This window comes from Lepisma saccharinum, chromosome 2 (genome assembly GCF_977018435.1).
Source record: "Lepisma saccharinum chromosome 2, izLepSacc3.1, whole genome shotgun sequence".
NCBI classification, from domain to species: domain Eukaryota; kingdom Metazoa; phylum Arthropoda; class Insecta; order Zygentoma; family Lepismatidae; genus Lepisma; species Lepisma saccharinum.
In genome coordinates, this window is record NC_139230.1 from 8,210,816 (window position 1) to 8,235,295 (window position 24,480).

At 35.9% G+C, this 24,480-nt stretch overlaps 1 protein-coding gene across 2 annotated transcripts in view; it reads right to left on the reverse strand.

Moving 5' to 3' along the window:
* Positions 1–2,892: 2,892 nt before the first annotated feature.
* Positions 2,893–24,480, reverse strand: part of LOC145984357 (small glutamine-rich tetratricopeptide repeat-containing protein beta-like) — a 62,391-nt gene continuing 40,803 nt past the window's right edge. The window contains exons 6-8 of one of the 2 annotated variants that reach the window (XM_083118011.1): positions 23,242–23,271; positions 5,331–5,396; positions 2,893–3,781 (exon numbers count right to left, since the gene is read on the reverse strand). In XM_083118011.1, coding sequence (XP_082974137.1) covers positions 3,631–3,781; positions 5,331–5,396; positions 23,242–23,271 — 247 coding nt within the window. In that variant the 3' untranslated portion in view covers positions 2,893–3,630. The remainder of the gene's footprint in view (positions 3,782–5,330; positions 5,397–23,241; positions 23,272–24,480) is intronic. The other variant, XM_083118012.1, reaches the window with a different exon arrangement.

The following is a 24,480-nucleotide window of genomic DNA, read 5'->3' on the forward strand; positions in this document are numbered from 1 at the left end:
CTCACTCATACAAAGCTCTTCATTCCATAGGCTTCCTAATCACTTTAACATCTCAAACCAAATAGATATTTTCAGCTGTTATTTGTCTTACAAAAAATTGTACATTAGTAATGATATTTTGAAACTGATCTCTGTTTATCTTTGTACTGTTTTGTTTTGTGTTGTCACGTTTTCTTTTTTGTTCTTATTTTCAGCACTAGTTTTAATGTGATTTTTTACTATTGTTTGTTCTGGTTTAAAATGGCTTCTCCTGTACTGGAAATTTCAATAAATAAAAAAACAAAAAATATTGCTTCATTACATTTCCACTGATTAAAATGCAAAGTAAATTATTTGTTTACAACTAAATTCTAGTATCAATTGCACAGGTATTCTACAGAAAAATTAAACAACACAACTAAATAATTAAATGCTGTAAGAACATACCAGTAAAGATCAAGTACTGAGTACCTTTTCCACTTGCAATAATGCAACTTTGAAACATTTTTACTCTACAGGATATTAAATAAAAAAACTGAACACTAGATGTGATATTTGTTACATTCCATATATTAAAATTTCATTAACAAAATAATAGCCCAGTATGGAAGTAAAGATCTGTTCCAAGTCATTTTTGTGCAAAATCAAAACCATTTCACGTAGTACTGCTCTTGCCAGAAAAACATCTTGCTATGTGGAAAACTCTATGTCATTAAAAACATATAATTTCTGATATAAATGGATTCCAGTGTCTGCAGGAGAAGAATACTATCCAAAATATCTAACAACAGTTGTTGAAACTCACCAAAATTTCATTGTTGTAAAAAAGTCAATTTTTAACCTTTCTGACAGACATTTGTTACAAATTAAATTTTTAACAACTATACAACATAAAAATATGAATAATGAGCCAGGTGTAACAGTTTTCTTTTCAAACCTGTCACAAAATTATATCAAATAACTGTGTATTTTTGTTTGCTGTGCTTAGCCTATTGAAATATATATATATATATATATATATACCATATATTTATATGTCCCGATAAATACATGTGTATGTACATTGCAAATATTTTGTATTCTTTTCTTCATAACCATAGGAAACAAATAATTTATAAGAATTTTCCATCTGTATTTATCCTACATCCTTAAGTATCAATTTGCTAACAATAAATAATTACTGTGTATACCTAAATATGAAGGGTAAAAAGAAATAACAGTGAAGAGAAATATACTTATATAAATATTTCACAACTGCTTTATCAGATTAATTGAAAGATGAACATATTTTGTTTGTTACTTCACTAATATAATGAAGAATTTTTTGGGCAGTGAGCTTTTAACACTAGGATGATGGTGATTTTCTAGATACCAATTAGGACAAACCCGTCATTTTGACGGGTACAGTTTTTCCTTGCAATATTTCCCACTGCTGTTATTCTGACAACAACTTCCCTGTTACTTTGTTTGCTTCATTTTCACATCAATATAACAATTTCTTACTAATTCTGCCTCATACAGTGGGAGTTGGGTCAGAAGGACCCTGTTATTCATATTCAGTTATTGTGATTGTAGAACAATTTTTACTTGCCATTTAGTTTATGTATACCTTCTAATTGGTGGAAACTGTTGAAAAATATATAATTTTCTTATTTTATCATAAAAATTAGAAATACATGAAAACTCACCTGGAACAGGAAACTTCAATCCACCGACACTCACTTATATTACAGTCTGAAGAAGAATTCGTAGACAAGTTTACATGTGATGCATAAGTAACATCTATTTTGACATTGTCATTATCTGTTCTGAACTCATCATTTTCAAAAATATTGTCTTCTCTCTCGGATTCGACATCTGACAACTCATGGAGATAATGAGCTATATCACATTTGTGTAACATATTGGACACTGAACTGAGCCAAATACACTAAACAAATTGAGGTTACCAATGTTTACTCTAGGCAACTCACTGGCTGATCTGAACTAACATTAAACTTGAAAATACATCCATTAGACAAGCAACAATAAGCAATAATGAACATAGGTTCACTTGCACTTTGAATCCACTATTGTTGACAGACGTATTACCTAAAAAAAAAAATGTACTGGCTGAAATGACGGGTGATCATACTTATAGTAGTAATCCATTGTAGGATATCTCGGAGGTGGGATTAAAGTTTATTTTTTCTGGAAGTGTAGAGCACTAATATTTTTTTAAAAGTCACAGAACATGGAATCCATTGAGTAAACTTAACATTGTCAAAATGATGGGTCTGTCCTCCTAGTGTTAAGAAAATCATTCAGTACACTATTCAACATAACTCTGCCAAGAGTTAATTTTTTTTGTTTATGGCAAACTTTGGTTCATTTCAAATTTCTAGAGAATATCATCAGCTAAAATTTCAACCATAACAATTTGGTTTCATAGGGAACATTTGGTGTATTACAATCTATATTCTTGGAATTTCATGAGTCTAAAATATTGAGCAAAATCCAATCTTGACTAACTATTAGTTACTCCCAAAACAAACAGATTCAATATCCACAACTGACATTGGAAGATGATCAAAATTTATGATTTGGGGAAGGAAGGATGAAAAAAGTCACACAAACTCCATACAAACATTTGAGTAACTAATTCTTGATGGTCCACTTTGTTTGTAAGGTAAACGCACATTAAGAACCATTATTTTGAAATTCAGACCAAAAAGTGATATTTGGATAGTTGTATTTTTTGAACATAGGTGATTTTTGTGTGTGTTGAAGTAGGTCATGAAAAATGAAAAATGTGCAATTTTGAGAACCTGAAAAAAAAAAACCTCCCTCTCCCGTAGAAAATGTTGAAGTTCAAGGTCATACCTTCAATTTTTCATGACAAGTGAAATATGAGTAAGTTTGGGATGTTGTTGCTTTCCAAAGATAAAGCACTCCAAACTTACTCATATTTCACTTGTCATGAAAAATGGAGGGTATGACCTTGAACTTCAACATTTTTTACAGGAGGGGGAGATTATTTCTTTCCAGGGTCTCAAAAGTGCACATTATTCATTTTTCATGACCTACTTCAACACAAAAGATCACTGTGATAAAAAAATACAACTATCCAAATATAATTTTTTGTCTGAATTTCAAAATAATGACTCTTAATGACTTAAACAGTACTTACACGATGAAAGAAAATTTACTTCTCAAGCATTTTGCGGATGTTCAATTTATTTTAACTGCATTAGGTCAAACTTTATATTCACATCACTTCGTTAATTTTGTGACATATATTATAAAATCCTCATGTTCCCTTAGTTTGTATTACCATTATCTGCAAGCTTGACAATGCTTAGAACTGTGCTCTCAGACTTATTTGAACAAACAGCTACCAAAAGTTTAAACTCATAACAACCAATATCAATCCTGCAAACAAATATCACATGTGAATGGAATATGATGGTCAAAGTAACAATGCAAATCTAAGATTGCCGAATTGGGGGAGATAATTAGGAGTTATTCATTTGGCAATAACATCACTTCGTTACCATTAACTAGTCTTAAAAAACATTTCTTTCCACAAAATAAAAAAAAATGTTGGGATTATCAATTCGTGTCAACATGAACCAACGGACAATCTCAACCAACAAGGATCAAATTATACCACTAGTTAGGTTTTTCATCTGGTGGTTGTGGTGGCTTCTCTTCATTGGTGCTGTTTGGGTTGTTAGGCCTTGCTCCACTTTCTATCTCCTGACGAAGATACTCAACCAAATCGGGATTTGAAGACTGCATACGCTGAGCGAGTTGCTGACCTCTGCATGGAAGGAAATGCAACAAATTAGGCAAATCATACACAATAGATTTAAAAAAAACAACAATAAGGTGAGACTGTCTACCGAATGACAATGGGGCATTGATACATGATTAAATAGCTGATAATTTTATAAATACACTCAAAATTGTAGCTACCAATAAAAATTGATACAATTAAATTTAGTGATTTTCCCTCCTGTCTCACCCATGGTCATTTGAGGCAAGGGCTGGACCCTTCAATGCATCATGTGTGTAAGGCTATTTTAAATGTTTTGCAAATTCTTATCGAATGTAGCGATTTTACTTTCCTCAGACAAAATTTAATTTTCACAACTGTTCATCATGTTGGGAGATGATGATAGATTTAACCTTACACAATTTCTGAGGAAGCTTTTAGTGTATTCTCACCTCTTCAATGTGATGTATAAGGTTCCTTTACACCCTTGCACTTTTAGCCTTTGTCAAGGGGCCTCTAATCCCCCCCATCCCTCTTTTTAACTTTAAGGTACAGGTTTAAGGTAAGAGGAACTTTCCTCCTATATTTTAAAGGGTGTGAAATCGCCATATGTGGCAATGCACCAAAATTTTTTAATTTATTCATTCATTCATTCATTCATTTTCTTAAGCAAAATAAAAAGTCTATATTTTTATTATCTTTTTCTATGGCATTGTGGAATTTTTTTGGTTTAAAAATTCTGTGCAAACTGTCAGTTTCTCCAAATTGTCACACTCTTTGTCAGTTTTCTCTCTTATGCAATTGGCCTGCCAATTAGATTTTAAGGACTGATCTGCTATGCAGCACATCTTAAAGTTCAGGGTGCATATGTATATCACCCTTATGTTGCATTTTAGATGCTGAAATGCCCAAAAATAAGCAACACTCCCCCCCAAACAATCATGGCTAGGTTCCATGTCTGGCTATAACTTACAGGATGTTATGTCTTGCACTGTAGACTTCCCCTTCCGAGGCAAGATCTGGTGGCAACAATTGGTTTTACTGCCAAGAAAAACTCCCTACATGGAGCTTGAACTCAGTGAAACTGGGAGAACAATTACACCACTTGTTGGTACTAAGTAGCCAAGTCACTTCTGCATCATGATACAACCAAGCAACTCTCAAAAATGGACCAAAAGTGTTGCAAGTTGCCATTCACATACTCAACAGGCACCAAATATACATTCTATTACACATGAAATTCATACGGTGGTTTAGTCGGTAGAGCATCTGACTTCCACGTGGGAGACCCAGGCTCAATTACCGGGGTGGGTGATCTAAGGTCGGAATTCTTCCGGGCCCCTGTATAAAGTGGCTCGGGTTCACCCAGCCTCAAATCAATGGATACCTGGAGGTAAAGGGTTAAGGTGGCTGGAGCATGGTGCTGATCATATCACCTCCAAAGTGGCAGAGATCAAGAATGTGTGGAGCCCTACCCCCACATCCCCTAAATGTGCAGTCATGGCATGGTGCTGTACCTATATGCATGGAAAACTTTACTTACTTACTTTACTTTGAATAAATGTACGTGATTATAGTAGCATACAGTACTCACACTTGTAGTAATGCTTCCATGTCATTGCCACCTTGAGCCAGGTTCCAAGACATAATGTTGCTCATTCTGCAATACAAAAATATGCATGTATTACCCATAAAAGTTGTACTAATATTAAAACAACTACATTAACATTCTTGCAACATCAACAATGACATCAGGACATCAGCTGCTATCATTAACTATTTACAGCCATCTCGCACCTGTGAACAACAACACCTTTCTTAATTTAAAAGTTCAGACTGACAGTTTCAAAAGCCATGAAAGCCTAAATTTGAACAATAACATGAAAACTGCAAGAGATATTTACATTAGTTTGTGAGTTTTGAAAGTCATTCTTCACTTGTAGTTCATTGCAATTTTGGGTACATCAGTCATAAGAAATGACTTACAACAGCATTTTGGCTGGCTGAGGATTCCTACAATACCTAAACTGAATCAAGCTGCATTTAGTGTACCAATAAGCTTCCCCAAGATGTCCAAAGTATATTATGATGTCATCCACCTCTGGCACAGAGCTGCTGCTTCATTAGTTTCAGTCTTCCAGCCGCTCACATCATGTCCCCTGTTTCTTTTAAATTTTTCTAACCATTACATGTACATTACATACATTTTTTTTCTGTATGAGGGCTATTTTTTTTCCAAACCTCCGATAGCACTGCCAGCTGGTCCGTAAAGCACTAGGAAGCACGTCGTCACACAGCGTGATTGGCATTCCCCCTGCCAAGGCCAACGTTTCAGTTGAAGCTGAGCTACAGGCACATAGAGATGTCTGCTATAAAATACTCTCCCACCAAGTGAGAGGTGTGTTACTGGTTGACTTTATGGAGCAGGTGGCAACAGTCAATGATCCTGCATACTGTGAGACATTGCCGAGACTACGCAGAGCCATCCAGAACAAATGGAGTGGCATTGTCTTGCTTCATGACAATGCCCGACCACATGTTGCTGCATCAACCCAATTCCTTCTTCAACGATTCCACTGTGAAGTGTTTGATCACCCTCCCTACAACCCAGACCTGGCACCGAGTGACTTCCACCTTTTCCCGGTGATGATCAAGTGGTTTGGAAAACGGCACTTCCACACCAATGAGGAGCTTCGGGACACCGAGCAGACCTGGCTCAACAGACAGGCGGCATCTCTTTTTGCAGAGGGTGTTGGAAAGCTGGTGCATCGGTACGATAAATGTCTGAATCTTCTTGGTGACAACGTTGAAAAGTAGATTATAGGTGTACGTAACTTTTGTCAATAAACCCATTTTGCTATTCACTGTGGTTTAGATTTCATGCCCTATCAGAGGTTGAAAAAAAATAGCCCTCATATTTTGTGATATGAAACCTGGGCAATTGCAAAGAAACTAGTACATAAAGGTATAAGTTATACATACATGTACCCCTAGTTTTGTAAACTAAACATTGAACTATGCAGTTTCATTTCCCTTTGAAGGTAGTTGGTAACACATTAATTAATAAGGTGAATGATCCTTTCATGTTCTGTATGAAACATCTAAATTTTTCATTGGCACTTTTGCGGTATCAGCAACTTTTAATGTTGGTGCATCCCTATTTCTAGTATTCCTACATAGAGAAAAATGGCAATGAAAAGCATTAAAAAGAACAGGCTCCATATGCAGAAATGCTGATGTAAATATCTCCTATGGCTCTTTTAAGTTAAAAGTGATCAAAGTTATAGTTGCATGACCTTTGAAACATGAAGTTCAAATTTAGTTAAATCATTCATTCTTATTCTTATGATTAACCTAGGGAAATAGGAAAGCAATATGGAAAATAGTATCATGCGACATAACACTCACAGTGCAACCTTTAAAAGCTTGACCTTTTATAGTCAATGAAACACTGTTAGCTAAATATTAGTAGCATGAACCCAGAAAGAAAATTATATGTATGAGTAGTGATTCTAAAACCAAATTATTGGCTTGTCATGGACTGTGTGTATAGATGCAAAATAATATTGATTTTACCCAAATGTCCTCTGTGCATTATTAAATATAACCAAAGTGCGAACTCTGCACATGATAACAGATTTTGAAGAATGAATTAAAATTATGCAGAAACACCTAATGTGTAATGAAAAGATTCAGGATGAAATCAGTCAGAGTGGCAACAGATGGATGTCATCCAGCAGTCTATGCATGGAGGCTTATACAGAAGAGTTATCCCAATATTCTCAATTACATAAGAATAACAGCATTGTGTTCCTACTTGAAGATTGTGGATGACAATCATAGAAGTTTTTCCATTTTGTGGTAGGTATCATTTATAATCTATTTTCATATTTTATTATTACAATTTGGAAAATAAACACTAGGTTCTCACTCATTGTGTGCCAACCTCCATGCTGGAGTGGTTAGCACAGTGCACTAGGATGCCAGGGGCCCGGGGCATGGGTGTTCTTTACAAGTGCCCCTTCATCAATTTCATCATACCATCACTCATTCCCAACTCTGCAATTAGCCAAAAGTGGCAGAAAAACGAAAAAATAAAGCAAATCAATCAATCACTCATTGTGCCAAATGAAAATCTTCAACTTTTCCAGGTTTTCCAGGCATTTTCAAATAAATTTCCAAAACAAGTTGCAATGTTTTACCCCATAATCCATTTTACAGTACATTTTGAAGTAAAAATCAGAAAATATGGGTCCGTTACAAAATGTACAATCTTTATGCAATTTATTTTTTCCACAAAAGAAATGTCTGCTGCATGAAAATAGGAAGAAGAGAACTAAAAGGTGTGAAGCTAGAAGTTGGCTTTGTAGATCAATAGTTACAGAATACCAAAGATCCAGGTTCAAAACTGGGTCAAATCAAAATTTAGAGATTGTATGATCATTGATTCCATTTCCCTATGTCTCTCTCTCTCTCTTTCTGGCTCTACAGCCCTTGGTGGGCCTTGGCCTCCTCCACAATCAGCCTCCATTCCAATCTATCATCAATTCTTCTCCTCCATCCTTTAATTTTCATTGTCCGCAAGTTTGCAGCGACGTCATCTATCCATCGAAGTCGTGGTCTGCCCTTTCTTCTTGCGTGGTGAAGCTTTTCTTTCAACATTCTTCTTGGCATCCGGTCTTCCGTCATTCTCTCCACATGCCCCAACCACTTTATTCTCTGGGCTTTGACAAATCTCACTATATCTTGGCCTTTTATTAAATCATCTAGCTCTGCATTATATCTTATTCTCCAGTCGTCATCTTCCCTCACAGGTCCATATATCTTTCTTAATATTCTTCTCTCAAATATTCTGAGGGCATTTTCATCTGACAGTTTCAATGTCCAATTATCTGATCCATAAGTGACAACTGGTCGTACCAGTGTCTTATAAATTTTAAGCTTTGTATTTCTTGCGATCAGTCTATTTCTAAACAACTGCATATTTGCAAAATATGCACGATTGCCTGCCTGAATTCTTTCCTTTATTACTTTACTCATATCATTATCACTATATACCATTGTCCCCAGATATTTAAAACAAGGAACTCCCTCAAACTTATTATCTCCAATTGTCAGATCTTGAGGTGCTCTTCTGATCTCAGAGTTAGACATTCTCATATACTTTGTCTTTTTTTCATTTACATTGAGCCCTATTTTTATTGCTTCTCTTTCCATTTGCTCATAGATTTGCTTAAGTGTTCTTATTGTTCTAGAAATGATTGTAACATCATCTGCATATGCACATATTTGACTGGATTTTCCAAATATGGTTCCCTTTTGATCAACTACATTCATTACTTTGTGCAATGCTAGATTAAATAATACTGCCGAAAGGCCATCCCCTTGTTTCACTCCTGTATTGAATTTAAACTCTTCACTCAGTTTACTACAAACTTTCACTCGTGCCTTAGTACCACTCATAGTCATTCTTATTAGTCTTATTATTTTGATGGGAATATTATACTCTTCAAGTACCTTAAACAGTTCATTTCGATTAACACTGTCAAAAGCCTGCCTGAAGTCAACAAATAAAAAATGCAAATCCACATCATGTTCATAAAACTTTTCCATCATCTGTCTAATTATAAAAATCTGATCAGTAGTGCTTCTGCCAGGGCGAAATCCACATTGGTACTCTCCCAGTATATCTTCTGTATAACATTTTATTCTCTCACTGATCAATCCTGACAAGATCTTATAGACCACACTAAGAAGTGTTATGCCTCTGTAATTTCCGCATATCAATTTATCACCTTTCTTATAAATTGGGCATATTATTCCAGATTTCCATTTATGTGGCATTGTTTCATTTTCCCATATCATTACAATCAATCTATGTATTGCTGCCAACAATGCGTTACCACCAAGTTTGATAAGTTCGATTATCACCTCATCCTCGCCTGGAACTCTATTATTACTCATTTTCTTCATTACAAATTCAACTTCTTCAATACTAGGTACTTGTACCTCATGACCATCCCTATTTTGTATATTCCTATTATACTGCTCTTCTTCTTCTTGATCTTCCACTTTATTCAAAATCTCTTTAAAGTGTTCTGCCCATCTATTGAGTATCTGATTCTCTTCTACAATTACTTTCCCATTCTTATCCTTACATACTTCTATTCTTGGCTCAAATCCTATTCTCATTCTATTTATAGCTCTATAGAATTTTCTTATTTCACTTTGCTGATTTAGTTCTTCTATTTCTTGCATCTTCCTTTTATACATCATTTTCTTCTTTTCCTTGCATACCCTATGTGCTTTCCTTCTTAGTTCTTTATACCTCTCAGCATTACTTCGAGTTTCCCTCTGTAGCATTCTCTCTCTGGCTTTATTCTTCTCATCTATAACCTGTATGCACTCTTCATCAAACCACTCATTCCTTTTAGTTTTCTCTTCTCCAAAAGTTTCTTGTGCTGCCTCCTTTATCACTCCTTCTATTATTTCCCATTCTTCCTCAACCACTCGAATTCTGTTATTCTCTTTCTCCTTCAGTTTACTCTGTACCTTACTTACATATTCACTAATAACTTCTTCGTCTTTCATTTTTTTCATATTCCACTTCTTTCTCTTGGCCATCTCGTTTCTTTGCACCGCTATCAATTTTTCCCTCATTACTAATTTTACCAGGTAGTGGTCGCTATCACAATTTTGCCCTCTGCAGCTTCTCACATCAATAACTGATGAGGCATGGCGTGCATTAACCAGTATATGATCAATCTGGCTTATTGTTCCGTTAGGTGCCTTCCATGTTCCTAAGTGAATTCTTTTATGTTCGAAACAGGTACTTGTTATGATCATGTTGTTCCTGACAGCAAACTGGCAAAGAAGGTTCCCATTCTCATTGTTTTCTGCATGTAGAGTATGCCGCCCTGAAACCCCTTGTTGATTCTTGTCCTTTCCTATCTGAGCATTAAAGTCGCCCAATATGGTTACCATATCATACTTTTGGATCTTTCCACATGCTTGTTCCAGATTGTCATAGAACTCTTCTTTCTCGTTCTCATCTTTCTCTTCTGTAGGCGCATGTGCATTTATAATTGTTATGTTTCTAAATCTTCCTCTCAACCGTATTCTACACATCCTTTCATTAATTGCTTCAAATTCCATAAGACTTTTTCTCATCTTTTTGGTTATTATAAAGCCTACACCGAATTGTCCGGTCCTCCTCTCTGGTCCACTATAAAATAATGTGTACCCTGGCTTATCAATTCTTCCTTGTCCCTGCCATCTAATTTCCTGAAGTGCAACCAGATCATACCTAAATTTTAATATCTCATTTGACACTTCATTCATTTTCCCAGGTCTTAACAAAGTCCTGACATTCCATGTTGCAAGTGATAAATCATTAGTCCGTAAATATCGCCAGGTTCGAATTCCATTACATCCATCCATCATCCGAGGCTGTTGCATTGGTTTCACAACGGTTTTATTTTTTTTGCAGGGTGCCAAATGAAAATCTTCAACTTTTCCAGGTTTTCCAGGCATTTTCAAATAAATTTCCAAAACAAGTTGCAATGTTTTACCCCATAATCCATTTTACAGTACATTTTGAAGTAAAAATCAGAAAATATGGGTCCGTTACAAAATGTACAATCTTTATGCAATTTATTTTTTCCACAAAAGAAATGTCTGCTGCATGAAAATAGGAAGAAGAGAACTAAAAGGTGTGAAGCTAGAAGTTGGCTTTGTAGATCAATAGTTACAGAATACCAAAGATCCAGGTTCAAAACTGGGTCAAATCAAAATTTAGAGATTGTATGATCATTGATTCCATTTCCCTATGTCTCTCTCTCTCTCTTTCTGGCTCTACAGCCCTTGGTGGGCCTTGGCCTCCTCCACAATCAGCCTCCATTCCAATCTATCATCAATTCTTCTCCTCCATCCTTTAATTTTCATTGTCCGCAAGTTTGCAGCGACGTCATCTATCCATCGAAGTCGTGGTCTGCCCTTTCTTCTTGCGTGGTGAAGCTTTTCTTTCAACATTCTTCTTGGCATCCGGTCTTCCGTCATTCTCTCCACATGCCCCAACCACTTTATTCTCTGGGCTTTGACAAATCTCACTATATCTTGGCCTTTTATTAAATCATCTAGCTCTGCATTATATCTTATTCTCCAGTCGTCATCTTCCCTCACAGGTCCATATATCTTTCTTAATATTCTTCTCTCAAATATTCTGAGGGCATTTTCATCTGACAGTTTCAATGTCCAATTATCTGATCCATAAGTGACAACTGGTCGTACCAGTGTCTTATAAATTTTAAGCTTTGTATTTCTTGCGATCAGTCTATTTCTAAACAACTGCATATTTGCAAAATATGCACGATTGCCTGCCTGAATTCTTTCCTTTATTACTTTACTCATATCATTATCACTATATACCATTGTCCCCAGATATTTAAAACAAGGAACTCCCTCAAACTTATTATCTCCAATTGTCAGATCTTGAGGTGCTCTTCTGATCTCAGAGTTAGACATTCTCATATACTTTGTCTTTTTTTCATTTACATTGAGCCCTATTTTTATTGCTTCTCTTTCCATTTGCTCATAGATTTGCTTAAGTGTTCTTATTGTTCTAGAAATGATTGTAACATCATCTGCATATGCACATATTTGACTGGATTTTCCAAATATGGTTCCCTTTTGATCAACTACATTCATTACTTTGTGCAATGCTAGATTAAATAATACTGCCGAAAGGCCATCCCCTTGTTTCACTCCTGTATTGAATTTAAACTCTTCACTCAGTTTACTACAAACTTTCACTCGTGCCTTAGTACCACTCATAGTCATTCTTATTAGTCTTATTATTTTGATGGGAATATTATACTCTTCAAGTACCTTAAACAGTTCATTTCGATTAACACTGTCAAAAGCCTGCCTGAAGTCAACAAATAAAAAATGCAAATCCACATCATGTTCATAAAACTTTTCCATCATCTGTCTAATTATAAAAATCTGATCAGTAGTGCTTCTGCCAGGGCGAAATCCACATTGGTACTCTCCCAGTATATCTTCTGTATAACATTTTATTCTCTCACTGATCAATCCTGACAAGATCTTATAGACCACACTAAGAAGTGTTATGCCTCTGTAATTTCCGCATATCAATTTATCACCTTTCTTATAAATTGGGCATATTATTCCAGATTTCCATTTATGTGGCATTGTTTCATTTTCCCATATCATTACAATCAATCTATGTATTGCTGCCAACAATGCGTTACCACCAAGTTTGATAAGTTCGATTATCACCTCATCCTCGCCTGGAACTCTATTATTACTCATTTTCTTCATTACAAATTCAACTTCTTCAATACTAGGTACTTGTACCTCATGACCATCCCTATTTTGTATATTCCTATTATACTGCTCTTCTTCTTCTTGATCTTCCACTTTATTCAAAATCTCTTTAAAGTGTTCTGCCCATCTATTGAGTATCTGATTCTCTTCTACAATTACTTTCCCATTCTTATCCTTACATACTTCTATTCTTGGCTCAAATCCTATTCTCATTCTATTTATAGCTCTATAGAATTTTCTTATTTCACTTTGCTGATTTAGTTCTTCTATTTCTTGCATCTTCCTTTTATACATCATTTTCTTCTTTTCCTTGCATACCCTATGTGCTTTCCTTCTTAGTTCTTTATACCTCTCAGCATTACTTCGAGTTTCCCTCTGTAGCATTCTCTCTCTGGCTTTATTCTTCTCATCTATAACCTGTATGCACTCTTCATCAAACCACTCATTCCTTTTAGTTTTCTCTTCTCCAAAAGTTTCTTGTGCTGCCTCCTTTATCACTCCTTCTATTATTTCCCATTCTTCCTCAACCACTCGAATTCTGTTATTCTCTTTCTCCTTCAGTTTACTCTGTACCTTACTTACATATTCACTAATAACTTCTTCGTCTTTCATTTTTTTCATATTCCACTTCTTTCTCTTGGCCATCTCGTTTCTTTGCACCGCTATCAATTTTTCCCTCATTACTAATTTTACCAGGTAGTGGTCGCTATCACAATTTTGCCCTCTGCAGCTTCTCACATCAATAACTGATGAGGCATGGCGTGCATTAACCAGTATATGATCAATCTGGCTTATTGTTCCGTTAGGTGCCTTCCATGTTCCTAAGTGAATTCTTTTATGTTCGAAACAGGTACTTGTTATGATCATGTTGTTCCTGACAGCAAACTGGCAAAGAAGGTTCCCATTCTCATTGTTTTCTGCATGTAGAGTATGCCGCCCTGAAACCCCTTGTTGATTCTTGTCCTTTCCTATCTGAGCATTAAAGTCGCCCAATATGGTTACCATATCATACTTTTGGATCTTTCCACATGCTTGTTCCAGATTGTCATAGAACTCTTCTTTCTCGTTCTCATCTTTCTCTTCTGTAGGCGCATGTGCATTTATAATTGTTATGTTTCTAAATCTTCCTCTCAACCGTATTCTACACATCCTTTCATTAATTGCTTCAAATTCCATAAGACTTTTTCTCATCTTTTTGGTTATTATAAAGCCTACACCGAATTGTCCGGTCCTCCTCTCTGGTCCACTATAAAATAATGTGTACCCTGGCTTATCAATTCTTCCTTGTCCCTGCCATCTAATTTCCTGAAGTGCAACCAGATCATACCTAAATTTTAATATCTCATTTGACACTTCATTCATTTTCCCAGGTCTTAACAAAGTCCTGACATTCCATGTTGCAAGTGATAAATCATTAGTCCGTAAATATCGCCAGGTTCGAATTCCATTACATCCATCCATCATCCGAGGCTGTTGCATTGGTTTCACAACGGTTTTATTTTTTTTGCAGGGTGCCAAATGAAAATCTTCAACTTTTCCAGGTTTTCCAGGCATTTTCAAATAAATTTCCAAAACAAGTTGCAATGTTTTACCCCATAATCCATTTTACAGTACATTTTGAAGTAAAAATCAGAAAATATGGGTCCGTTACAAAATGTACAATCTTTATGCAATTTATTTTTTCCACAAAAGAAATGTCTGCTGCATGAAAATAGGAAGAAGAGAACTAAAAGGTGTGAAGCTAGAAGTTGGCTTTGTAGATCAATAGTTACAGAATACCAAAGATCCAGGTTCAAAACTGGGTCAAATCAAAATTTAGAGATTGTATGATCATTGATTCCATTTCCCTATGTCTCTCTCTCTCTCTTTCTGGCTCTACAGCCCTTGGTGGGCCTTGGCCTCCTCCACAATCAGCCTCCATTCCAATCTATCATCAATTCTTCTCCTCCATCCTTTAATTTTCATTGTCCGCAAGTTTGCAGCGACGTCATCTATCCATCGAAGTCGTGGTCTGCCCTTTCTTCTTGCGTGGTGAAGCTTTTCTTTCAACATTCTTCTTGGCATCCGGTCTTCCGTCATTCTCTCCACATGCCCCAACCACTTTATTCTCTGGGCTTTGACAAATCTCACTATATCTTGGCCTTTTATTAAATCATCTAGCTCTGCATTATATCTTATTCTCCAGTCGTCATCTTCCCTCACAGGTCCATATATCTTTCTTAATATTCTTCTCTCAAATATTCTGAGGGCATTTTCATCTGACAGTTTCAATGTCCAATTATCTGATCCATAAGTGACAACTGGTCGTACCAGTGTCTTATAAATTTTAAGCTTTGTATTTCTTGCGATCAGTCTATTTCTAAACAACTGCATATTTGCAAAATATGCACGATTGCCTGCCTGAATTCTTTCCTTTATTACTTTACTCATATCATTATCACTATATACCATTGTCCCCAGATATTTAAAACAAGGAACTCCCTCAAACTTATTATCTCCAATTGTCAGATCTTGAGGTGCTCTTCTGATCTCAGAGTTAGACATTCTCATATACTTTGTCTTTTTTTCATTTACATTGAGCCCTATTTTTATTGCTTCTCTTTCCATTTGCTCATAGATTTGCTTAAGTGTTCTTATTGTTCTAGAAATGATTGTAACATCATCTGCATATGCACATATTTGACTGGATTTTCCAAATATGGTTCCCTTTTGATCAACTACATTCATTACTTTGTGCAATGCTAGATTAAATAATACTGCCGAAAGGCCATCCCCTTGTTTCACTCCTGTATTGAATTTAAACTCTTCACTCAGTTTACTACAAACTTTCACTCGTGCCTTAGTACCACTCATAGTCATTCTTATTAGTCTTATTATTTTGATGGGAATATTATACTCTTCAAGTACCTTAAACAGTTCATTTCGATTAACACTGTCAAAAGCCTGCCTGAAGTCAACAAATAAAAAATGCAAATCCACATCATGTTCATAAAACTTTTCCATCATCTGTCTAATTATAAAAATCTGATCAGTAGTGCTTCTGCCAGGGCGAAATCCACATTGGTACTCTCCCAGTATATCTTCTGTATAACATTTTATTCTCTCACTGATCAATCCTGACAAGATCTTATAGACCACACTAAGAAGTGTTATGCCTCTGTAATTTCCGCATATCAATTTATCACCTTTCTTATAAATTGGGCATATTATTCCAGATTTCCATTTATGTGGCATTGTTTCATTTTCCCATATCATTACAATCAATCTATGTATTGCTGCCAACAATGCGTTACCACCAAGTTTGATAAGTTCGATTATCACCTCATCCTCGCCTGGAACTCTATTATTACTCATTTTCTTCATTACAAATTCAACTTCTTCAATACTAGGTACTTGTACCTCATGACCATCCCTATTTTGTATATTCCTATTATACTGCTCTTCTTCTTCTTGATCTTCCACTTTATTCAAAATCTCTTTAAAGTGTTCTGCCCATCTATTGAGTATCTGATTCTCTTCTACAATTACTTTCCCATTCTTATCCTTACATACTTCTATTCTTGGCTCAAATCCTATTCTCATTCTATTTATAGCTCTATAGAATTTTCTTATTTCACTTTGCTGATTTAGTTCTTCTATTTCTTGCATCTTCCTTTTATACATCATTTTCTTCTTTTCCTTGCATACCCTATGTGCTTTCCTTCTTAGTTCTTTATACCTCTCAGCATTACTTCGAGTTTCCCTCTGTAGCATTCTCTCTCTGGCTTTATTCTTCTCATCTATAACCTGTATGCACTCTTCATCAAACCACTCATTCCTTTTAGTTTTCTCTTCTCCAAAAGTTTCTTGTGCTGCCTCCTTTATCACTCCTTCTATTATTTCCCATTCTTCCTCAACCACTCGAATTCTGTTATTCTCTTTCTCCTTCAGTTTACTCTGTACCTTACTTACATATTCACTAATAACTTCTTCGTCTTTCATTTTTTTCATATTCCACTTCTTTCTCTTGGCCATCTCGTTTCTTTGCACCGCTATCAATTTTTCCCTCATTACTAATTTTACCAGGTAGTGGTCGCTATCACAATTTTGCCCTCTGCAGCTTCTCACATCAATAACTGATGAGGCATGGCGTGCATTAACCAGTATATGATCAATCTGGCTTATTGTTCCGTTAGGTGCCTTCCATGTTCCTAAGTGAATTCTTTTATGTTCGAAACAGGTACTTGTTATGATCATGTTGTTCCTGACAGCAAACTGGCAAAGAAGGTTCCCATTCTCATTGTTTTCTGCATGTAGAGTATGCCGCCCTGAAACCCCTTGTTGATTCTTGTCCTTTCCTATCTGAGCATTAAAGTCGCCCAATATGGTTACCATATCATACTTTTGGATCTTTCCACATGCTTGTTCCAGATTGTCATAGAACTCTTCTTTCTCGTTCTCATCTTTCTCTTCTGTAGGCGCATGTGCATTTATAATTGTTATGTTTCTAAATCTTCCTCTCAACCGTATTCTACACATCCTTTCATTAATTGCTTCAAATTCCATAAGACTTTTTCTCATCTTTTTGGTTATTATAAAGCCTACACCGAATTGTCCGGTCCTCCTCTCTGGTCCACTATAAAATAATGTGTACCCTGGCTTATCAATTCTTCCTTGTCCCTGCCATCTAATTTCCTGAAGTGCAACCAGATCATACCTAAATTTTAATATCTCATTTGACACTTCATTCATTTTCCCAGGTCTTAACAAAGTCCTGACATTCCATGTTGCAAGTGATAAATCATTAGTCCGTAAATATCGCCAGGTTCGAATTCCATTACATCCATCCATCATCCGAGGCTGTTGCATTGGTTTCACAACGGTTTTATTTTTTTTGCAGGGTGCCAAATGAAAATCTTCAACTTTTCCAGGTTTTCCAGGCATTTTCAAATAAATTTCCAAAACAAGTTGCAATGTTTTACCCCATAATCCATTTTACAGTACATTTTGAAGTAAAAATCAGAAAATATGGGTCCGTTACAAAATGTACAATCTTTATGCAATTTATTTTTTCCACAAAAGAAATGTCTGCTGCATGAAAATAGGAAGAAGAGAACTAAAAGGTGTGAAGCTAGAAGTTGGCTTTGTAGATCAATAGTTACAGAATACCAAAGATCCAGGTTCAAAACTGGGTCAAATCAAAATTTAGAGATTGTATGATCATTGATTCCATTTCCCTATGTCTCTCTCTCTCTCTTTCTGGCTCTACAGCCCTTGGTGGGCCTTGGCCTCCTCCACAATCAGCCTCCATTCCAATCTATCATCAATTCTTCTCCTCCATCCTTTAATTTTCATTGTCCGCAAGTTTGCAGCGACGTCATCTATCCATCGAAGTCGTGGTCTGCCCTTTCTTCTTGCGTGGTGAAGCTTTTCTTTCAACATTCTTCTTGGCATCCGGTCTTCCGTCATTCTCTCCACATGCCCCAACCACTTTATTCTCTGGGCTTTGACAAATCTCACTATATCTTGGCCTTTTATTAAATCATCTAGCTCTGCATTATATCTTATTCTCCAGTCGTCATCTTCCCTCACAGGTCCATATATCTTTCTTAATATTCTTCTCTCAAATATTCTGAGGGCATTTTCATCTGACAGTTTCAATGTCCAATTATCTGATCCATAAGTGACAACTGGTCGTACCAGTGTCTTATAAATTTTAAGCTTTGTATTTCTTGCGATCAGTCTATTTCTAAACAACTGCATATTTGCAAAATATGCACGATTGCCTGCCTGAATTCTTTCCTTTATTACTTTACTCATATCATTATCACTATATACCATTGTCCCCAGATATTTAAAACAAGGAACTCCCTCAAACTTATTATCTCCAATTGTCAGATCTTGAGGTGCTCTTCTGATCTCAGAGTTAGACATTCTCATATACTTTGTCTTTTTTTCATTTACATTGAGCCCTATTTTTATTGCTTCTCTTTCCATTTGCTCATAGATTTGCTTAAGTGTTCTTATTGTTCTAGAAATGATTGTAACATCATCTGCATATGCACATATTTGACTGGATTTTCCAAATATGGTTCCCTTTTGATCAACTACATTCATTACTTTGTGCAATGCTAGATTAAATAATACTGCCGAAAGGCCATCCCCTTGTTTCACTCCTGTATTGAATTTAAACTCTTCACTCAGTTTACTACAAACTTTCACTCGTGCCTTAGTACCACTCATAGTCATTCTTATTAGTCTTATTATTTTGATGGGAATATTATACTCTTCAAGTACCTTAAACAGTTCATTTCGATTAACACTGTCAAAAGCCTGCCTGAAGTCAACAAATAAAAAATGCAAATCCACATCATGTTCATAAAACTTTTCCATCATCTGTCTAATTATAAAAATCTGATCAGTAGTGCTTCTGCCAGGGCGAAATCCACATTGGTACTCTCCCAGTATATCTTCTGTATAACATTTTATTCTCTCACTGATCAATCCTGACAAGATCTTATAGACCACACTAAGAAGTGTTATGCCTCTGTAATTTCCGCATATCAATTTATCACCTTTCTTATAAATTGGGCATATTATTCCAGATTTCCATTTATGTGGCATTGTTTCATTTTCCCATATCATTACAATCAATCTATGTATTGCTGCCAACAATGCGTTACCACCAAGTTTGATAAGTTCGATTATCACCTCATCCTCGCCTGGAACTCTATTATTACTCATTTTCTTCATTACAAATTCAACTTCTTCAATACTAGGTACTTGTACCTCATGACCATCCCTATTTTGTATATTCCTATTATACTGCTCTTCTTCTTCTTGATCTTCCACTTTATTCAAAATCTCTTTAAAGTGTTCTGCCCATCTATTGAGTATCTGATTCTCTTCTACAATTACTTTCCCATTCTTATCCTTACATACTTCTATTCTTGGCTCAAATCCTATTCTCATTCTATTTATAGCTCTATAGAATTTTCTTATTTCACTTTGCTGATTTAGTTCTTCTATTTCTTGCATCTTCCTTTTATACATCATTTTCTTCTTTTCCTTGCATACCCTATGTGCTTTCCTTCTTAGTTCTTTATACCTCTCAGCATTACTTCGAGTTTCCCTCTGTAGCATTCTCTCTCTGGCTTTATTCTTCTCATCTATAACCTGTATGCACTCTTCATCAAACCACTCATTCCTTTTAGTTTTCTCTTCTCCAAAAGTTTCTTGTGCTGCCTCCTTTATCACTCCTTCTATTATTTCCCATTCTTCCTCAACCACTCGAATTCTGTTATTCTCTTTCTCCTTCAGTTTACTCTGTACCTTACTTACATATTCACTAATAACTTCTTCGTCTTTCATTTTTTTCATATTCCACTTCTTTCTCTTGGCCATCTCGTTTCTTTGCACCGCTATCAATTTTTCCCTCATTACTAATTTTACCAGGTAGTGGTCGCTATCACAATTTTGCCCTCTGCAGCTTCTCACATCAATAACTGATGAGGCATGGCGTGCATTAACCAGTATATGATCAATCTGGCTTATTGTTCCGTTAGGTGCCTTCCATGTTCCTAAGTGAATTCTTTTATGTTCGAAACAGGTACTTGTTATGATCATGTTGTTCCTGACAGCAAACTGGCAAAGAAGGTTCCCATTCTCATTGTTTTCTGCATGTAGAGTATGCCGCCCTGAAACCCCTTGTTGATTCTTGTCCTTTCCTATCTGAGCATTAAAGTCGCCCAATATGGTTACCATATCATACTTTTGGATCTTTCCACATGCTTGTTCCAGATTGTCATAGAACTCTTCTTTCTCGTTCTCATCTTTCTCTTCTGTAGGCGCATGTGCATTTATAATTGTTATGTTTCTAAATCTTCCTCTCAACCGTATTCTACACATCCTTTCATTAATTGCTTCAAATTCCATAAGACTTTTTCTCATCTTTTTGGTTATTATAAAGCCTACACCGAATTGTCCGGTCCTCCTCTCTGGTCCACTATAAAATAATGTGTACCCTGGCTTATCAATTCTTCCTTGTCCCTGCCATCTAATTTCCTGAAGTGCAACCAGATCATACCTAAATTTTAATATCTCATTTGACACTTCATTCATTTTCCCAGGTCTTAACAAAGTCCTGACATTCCATGTTGCAAGTGATAAATCATTAGTCCGTAAATATCGCCAGGTTCGAATTCCATTACATCCATCCATCATCCGAGGCTGTTGCATTGGTTTCACAACGGTTTTATTTTTTTTGCAGGGTGCCAAATGAAAATCTTCAACTTTTCCAGGTTTTCCAGGCATTTTCAAATAAATTTCCAAAACAAGTTGCAATGTTTTACCCCATAATCCATTTTACAGTACATTTTGAAGTAAAAATCAGAAAATATGGGTCCGTTACAAAATGTACAATCTTTATGCAATTTATTTTTTCCACAAAAGAAATGTCTGCTGCATGAAAATAGGAAGAAGAGAACTAAAAGGTGTGAAGCTAGAAGTTGGCTTTGTAGATCAATAGTTACAGAATACCAAAGATCCAGGTTCAAAACTGGGTCAAATCAAAATTTAGAGATTGTATAATCATTGATTCCATTTCCCTATGTGCCTACTACAAACTGTAATTGAATTATACATGGTCCAGCAGGGAAACCTGACTGTTTATAAGCAAATACCAGAGAGAGGATTGTTGCACGTTAACACAACACAGGTTTTATTTGGTAAATCTACAGAACAATGTGTGTCATTTGTAAACACGCAAGTAACTTTTCATCAAGTCTTGAAAATCATCCAAATGCCTTCCATTTATCTGCACATTCTTCTAACTTGGAAGCTTTGCATTGAACGTCATACCATATCTTAAGGTAATGCTGTAATTTTCTGACAAATAGCAGTTTTCACTTCATCTGTTGTATGCAATTTATTGACCGACACTTTCCCCTTGAGGTATCCCCAAAGGAAATAATCACAAACAGAAAGTTCTGGCAAAATATCATGGCAGGTCACTGCACTGGGAACATTTCTTTGCATCACCTTCATTTAATCTTTGCACGAGCATCATCTTACAGGGATGAAAATTCAATGCCTTGCACACTGACAATGCCATGCTTTGATATGGAACAACACAGACTGTTTGTTACTGCCTGCCTCATGACCTCAATGTTTTCCAGCATTCGAAGAGTTCTTACACGTTGCTTCCTTTTCAATGCCAAATCTGAAGTATTCTACCCACATCTATAGCTCCATCTAATTTGCTGAACTTTTTAACACTAGGTGTAATGCAGGTGAATCCCAGTCAGGCTGGTACAAAGAAACTGTGTTCAGCCAAGTAGATGTATGCAAAAATAAGGGTGTTCAAGTTCAGAAGATTCAACAAACTTATGCCTCCTGCATTCAGAGTTCATTTGATTGGTTAGCATGTAGCACACGACCATACACCAAACTGTATACTGATCCAGAATGTATTGCAAATACAGTGTTGCACTTTGCAACCAACTAGACACACGAGTGCAAGGAGTCAAAAAGTGCAGTGAAGCAGATGGGGCACATTGTATTATATACAGACTAAGAACTTTTGACTGATCCATAGCTGCTGAAATGGCACTGTCACTAAAATGGCATCTTACATACTGTAGAACGCCACCAAGTTCCTTATCCTCTCACCACTGTTGTCAAAACTGCAACAATTTTAAAACTGTCAGGTTTCCTTGCCAGACCCTGTATACTTGTCAGACCCTGTATACTATTTCAAATTGCCAGCTATGATAACTCACCTGGTTGACAGCCCAAGAGAAAATCTAACCATAAAAGGGTGGCATAATTTGCTGGTTAATACAGTGCAATTGACAAAAACATAATTCTTACTTGTCCATACATTAGTTTCTTCTTATGCCAATTTTAATAACATTTTCTTACTCAACACTACAGATTGATAGTGGGTGGCAATTCATACTCATTTGAATTGGACGTTTTCCTGTCTATGGTAACATGACATAAACGCAGTCTATGTCACAGAGTATGGTATTCCTTTCATAGGCAGAAGAGAAAAAAAATACTGTCAGAAATGGACCTCCAAATTTTCCAAGGCCTAGTAACAAACCAGGATTCATAATGCGACCTAAAGAAGCAAAGTAACACAAACCGAGAAGTTTGCAATAGTGGACAAAACTTACCTTTCTGATAAAGTTTCTGCACCTCCATCCCTACATGTGGGGAAAATTTTGTGTATTAGTGTGTTTTAAACATTTAACAAACACTTTACAAATTTGACATCACACTTTTACTGGATTGGTATGTAACATGATAACTTTTTAACATTAAACAGTAATGAGAAACATGTGTATTCAACCTAACATTACTGGCTTTTCAGTAGCAATGTAAAACAAGAGAGCCAAGTGTAAAATTATAGCAAATATGTTTAACTTTTACAGACTTTGTTTGAAGCAGGTTACTTTCAGTGAAAAATGTTGAAGAATGTCAAATACAAAGAACATGTTTAATATATATTAATTTGTGGTTATTTTATGTCATTTTTCAACCTTTCAAGGTTGTGAAGATGAGAATGCTGGATTTTGCAGCTTACTAGCCACTACATTATATATATATTGTGTCCAGGAAAAAGTCTATGACATTGTGGAGGTTATTCTACAGAAAAGAGAAGTTATAGAATTACCTGATTTGGAACACACACATACAAAAATATATACAGTGGAACCCCAATTTTACGTTCCCTTATTTTACATTCTTCCACATTATACATCCAATCCTGATGGTCCCAACATGGCAAAATGTTAAAAAAAAAAAAAATTCTTCAATTGAGGTTCCACTGTATATGTACTATGTACACACCTCTATATATTTATATATATTTATTTTGCAGAAGACACACACAGTTTACTAAAATCTGATTCCAGGGCTGTGATACATTCAGCTAAGACTTGGATGTGGTCATTACCATTGCAGCATGTTTGGCATAAACCAGGACAGGTTGTAATGAGTGTCAGTTAAATGTAATTATCTTCTTCCATCATCATCAAACCCCAGGACCCCTTGATTACAAGGCAACAACACTAGCAGAAAGGAATAGTCATCAGTATTATGTTTACCACAGTAAAATGGTTGATCACAAAAAAAATGTACTGAGACATAGAGCATTATCCCAGATTTATGGAAGAACTTTTCCCATGATACAACATTTATGACACAAAGCACGATAAAAAAACACTAAGACTTTATCCAAGCTTTAAATTCCTTCTCAGAATCATCATCAGGGCTGGTCGAGAGATGATGAATGAGATGCGGTTGAAGTTCCACTGGTGCTACTCGCTGCACCTGCCAGATGTCATTGTGGTCTTGCAGTGTTGGTAAGTTTGACATCTTCTGGCAGACACAGAGAGTAGCACCAGTGGAAC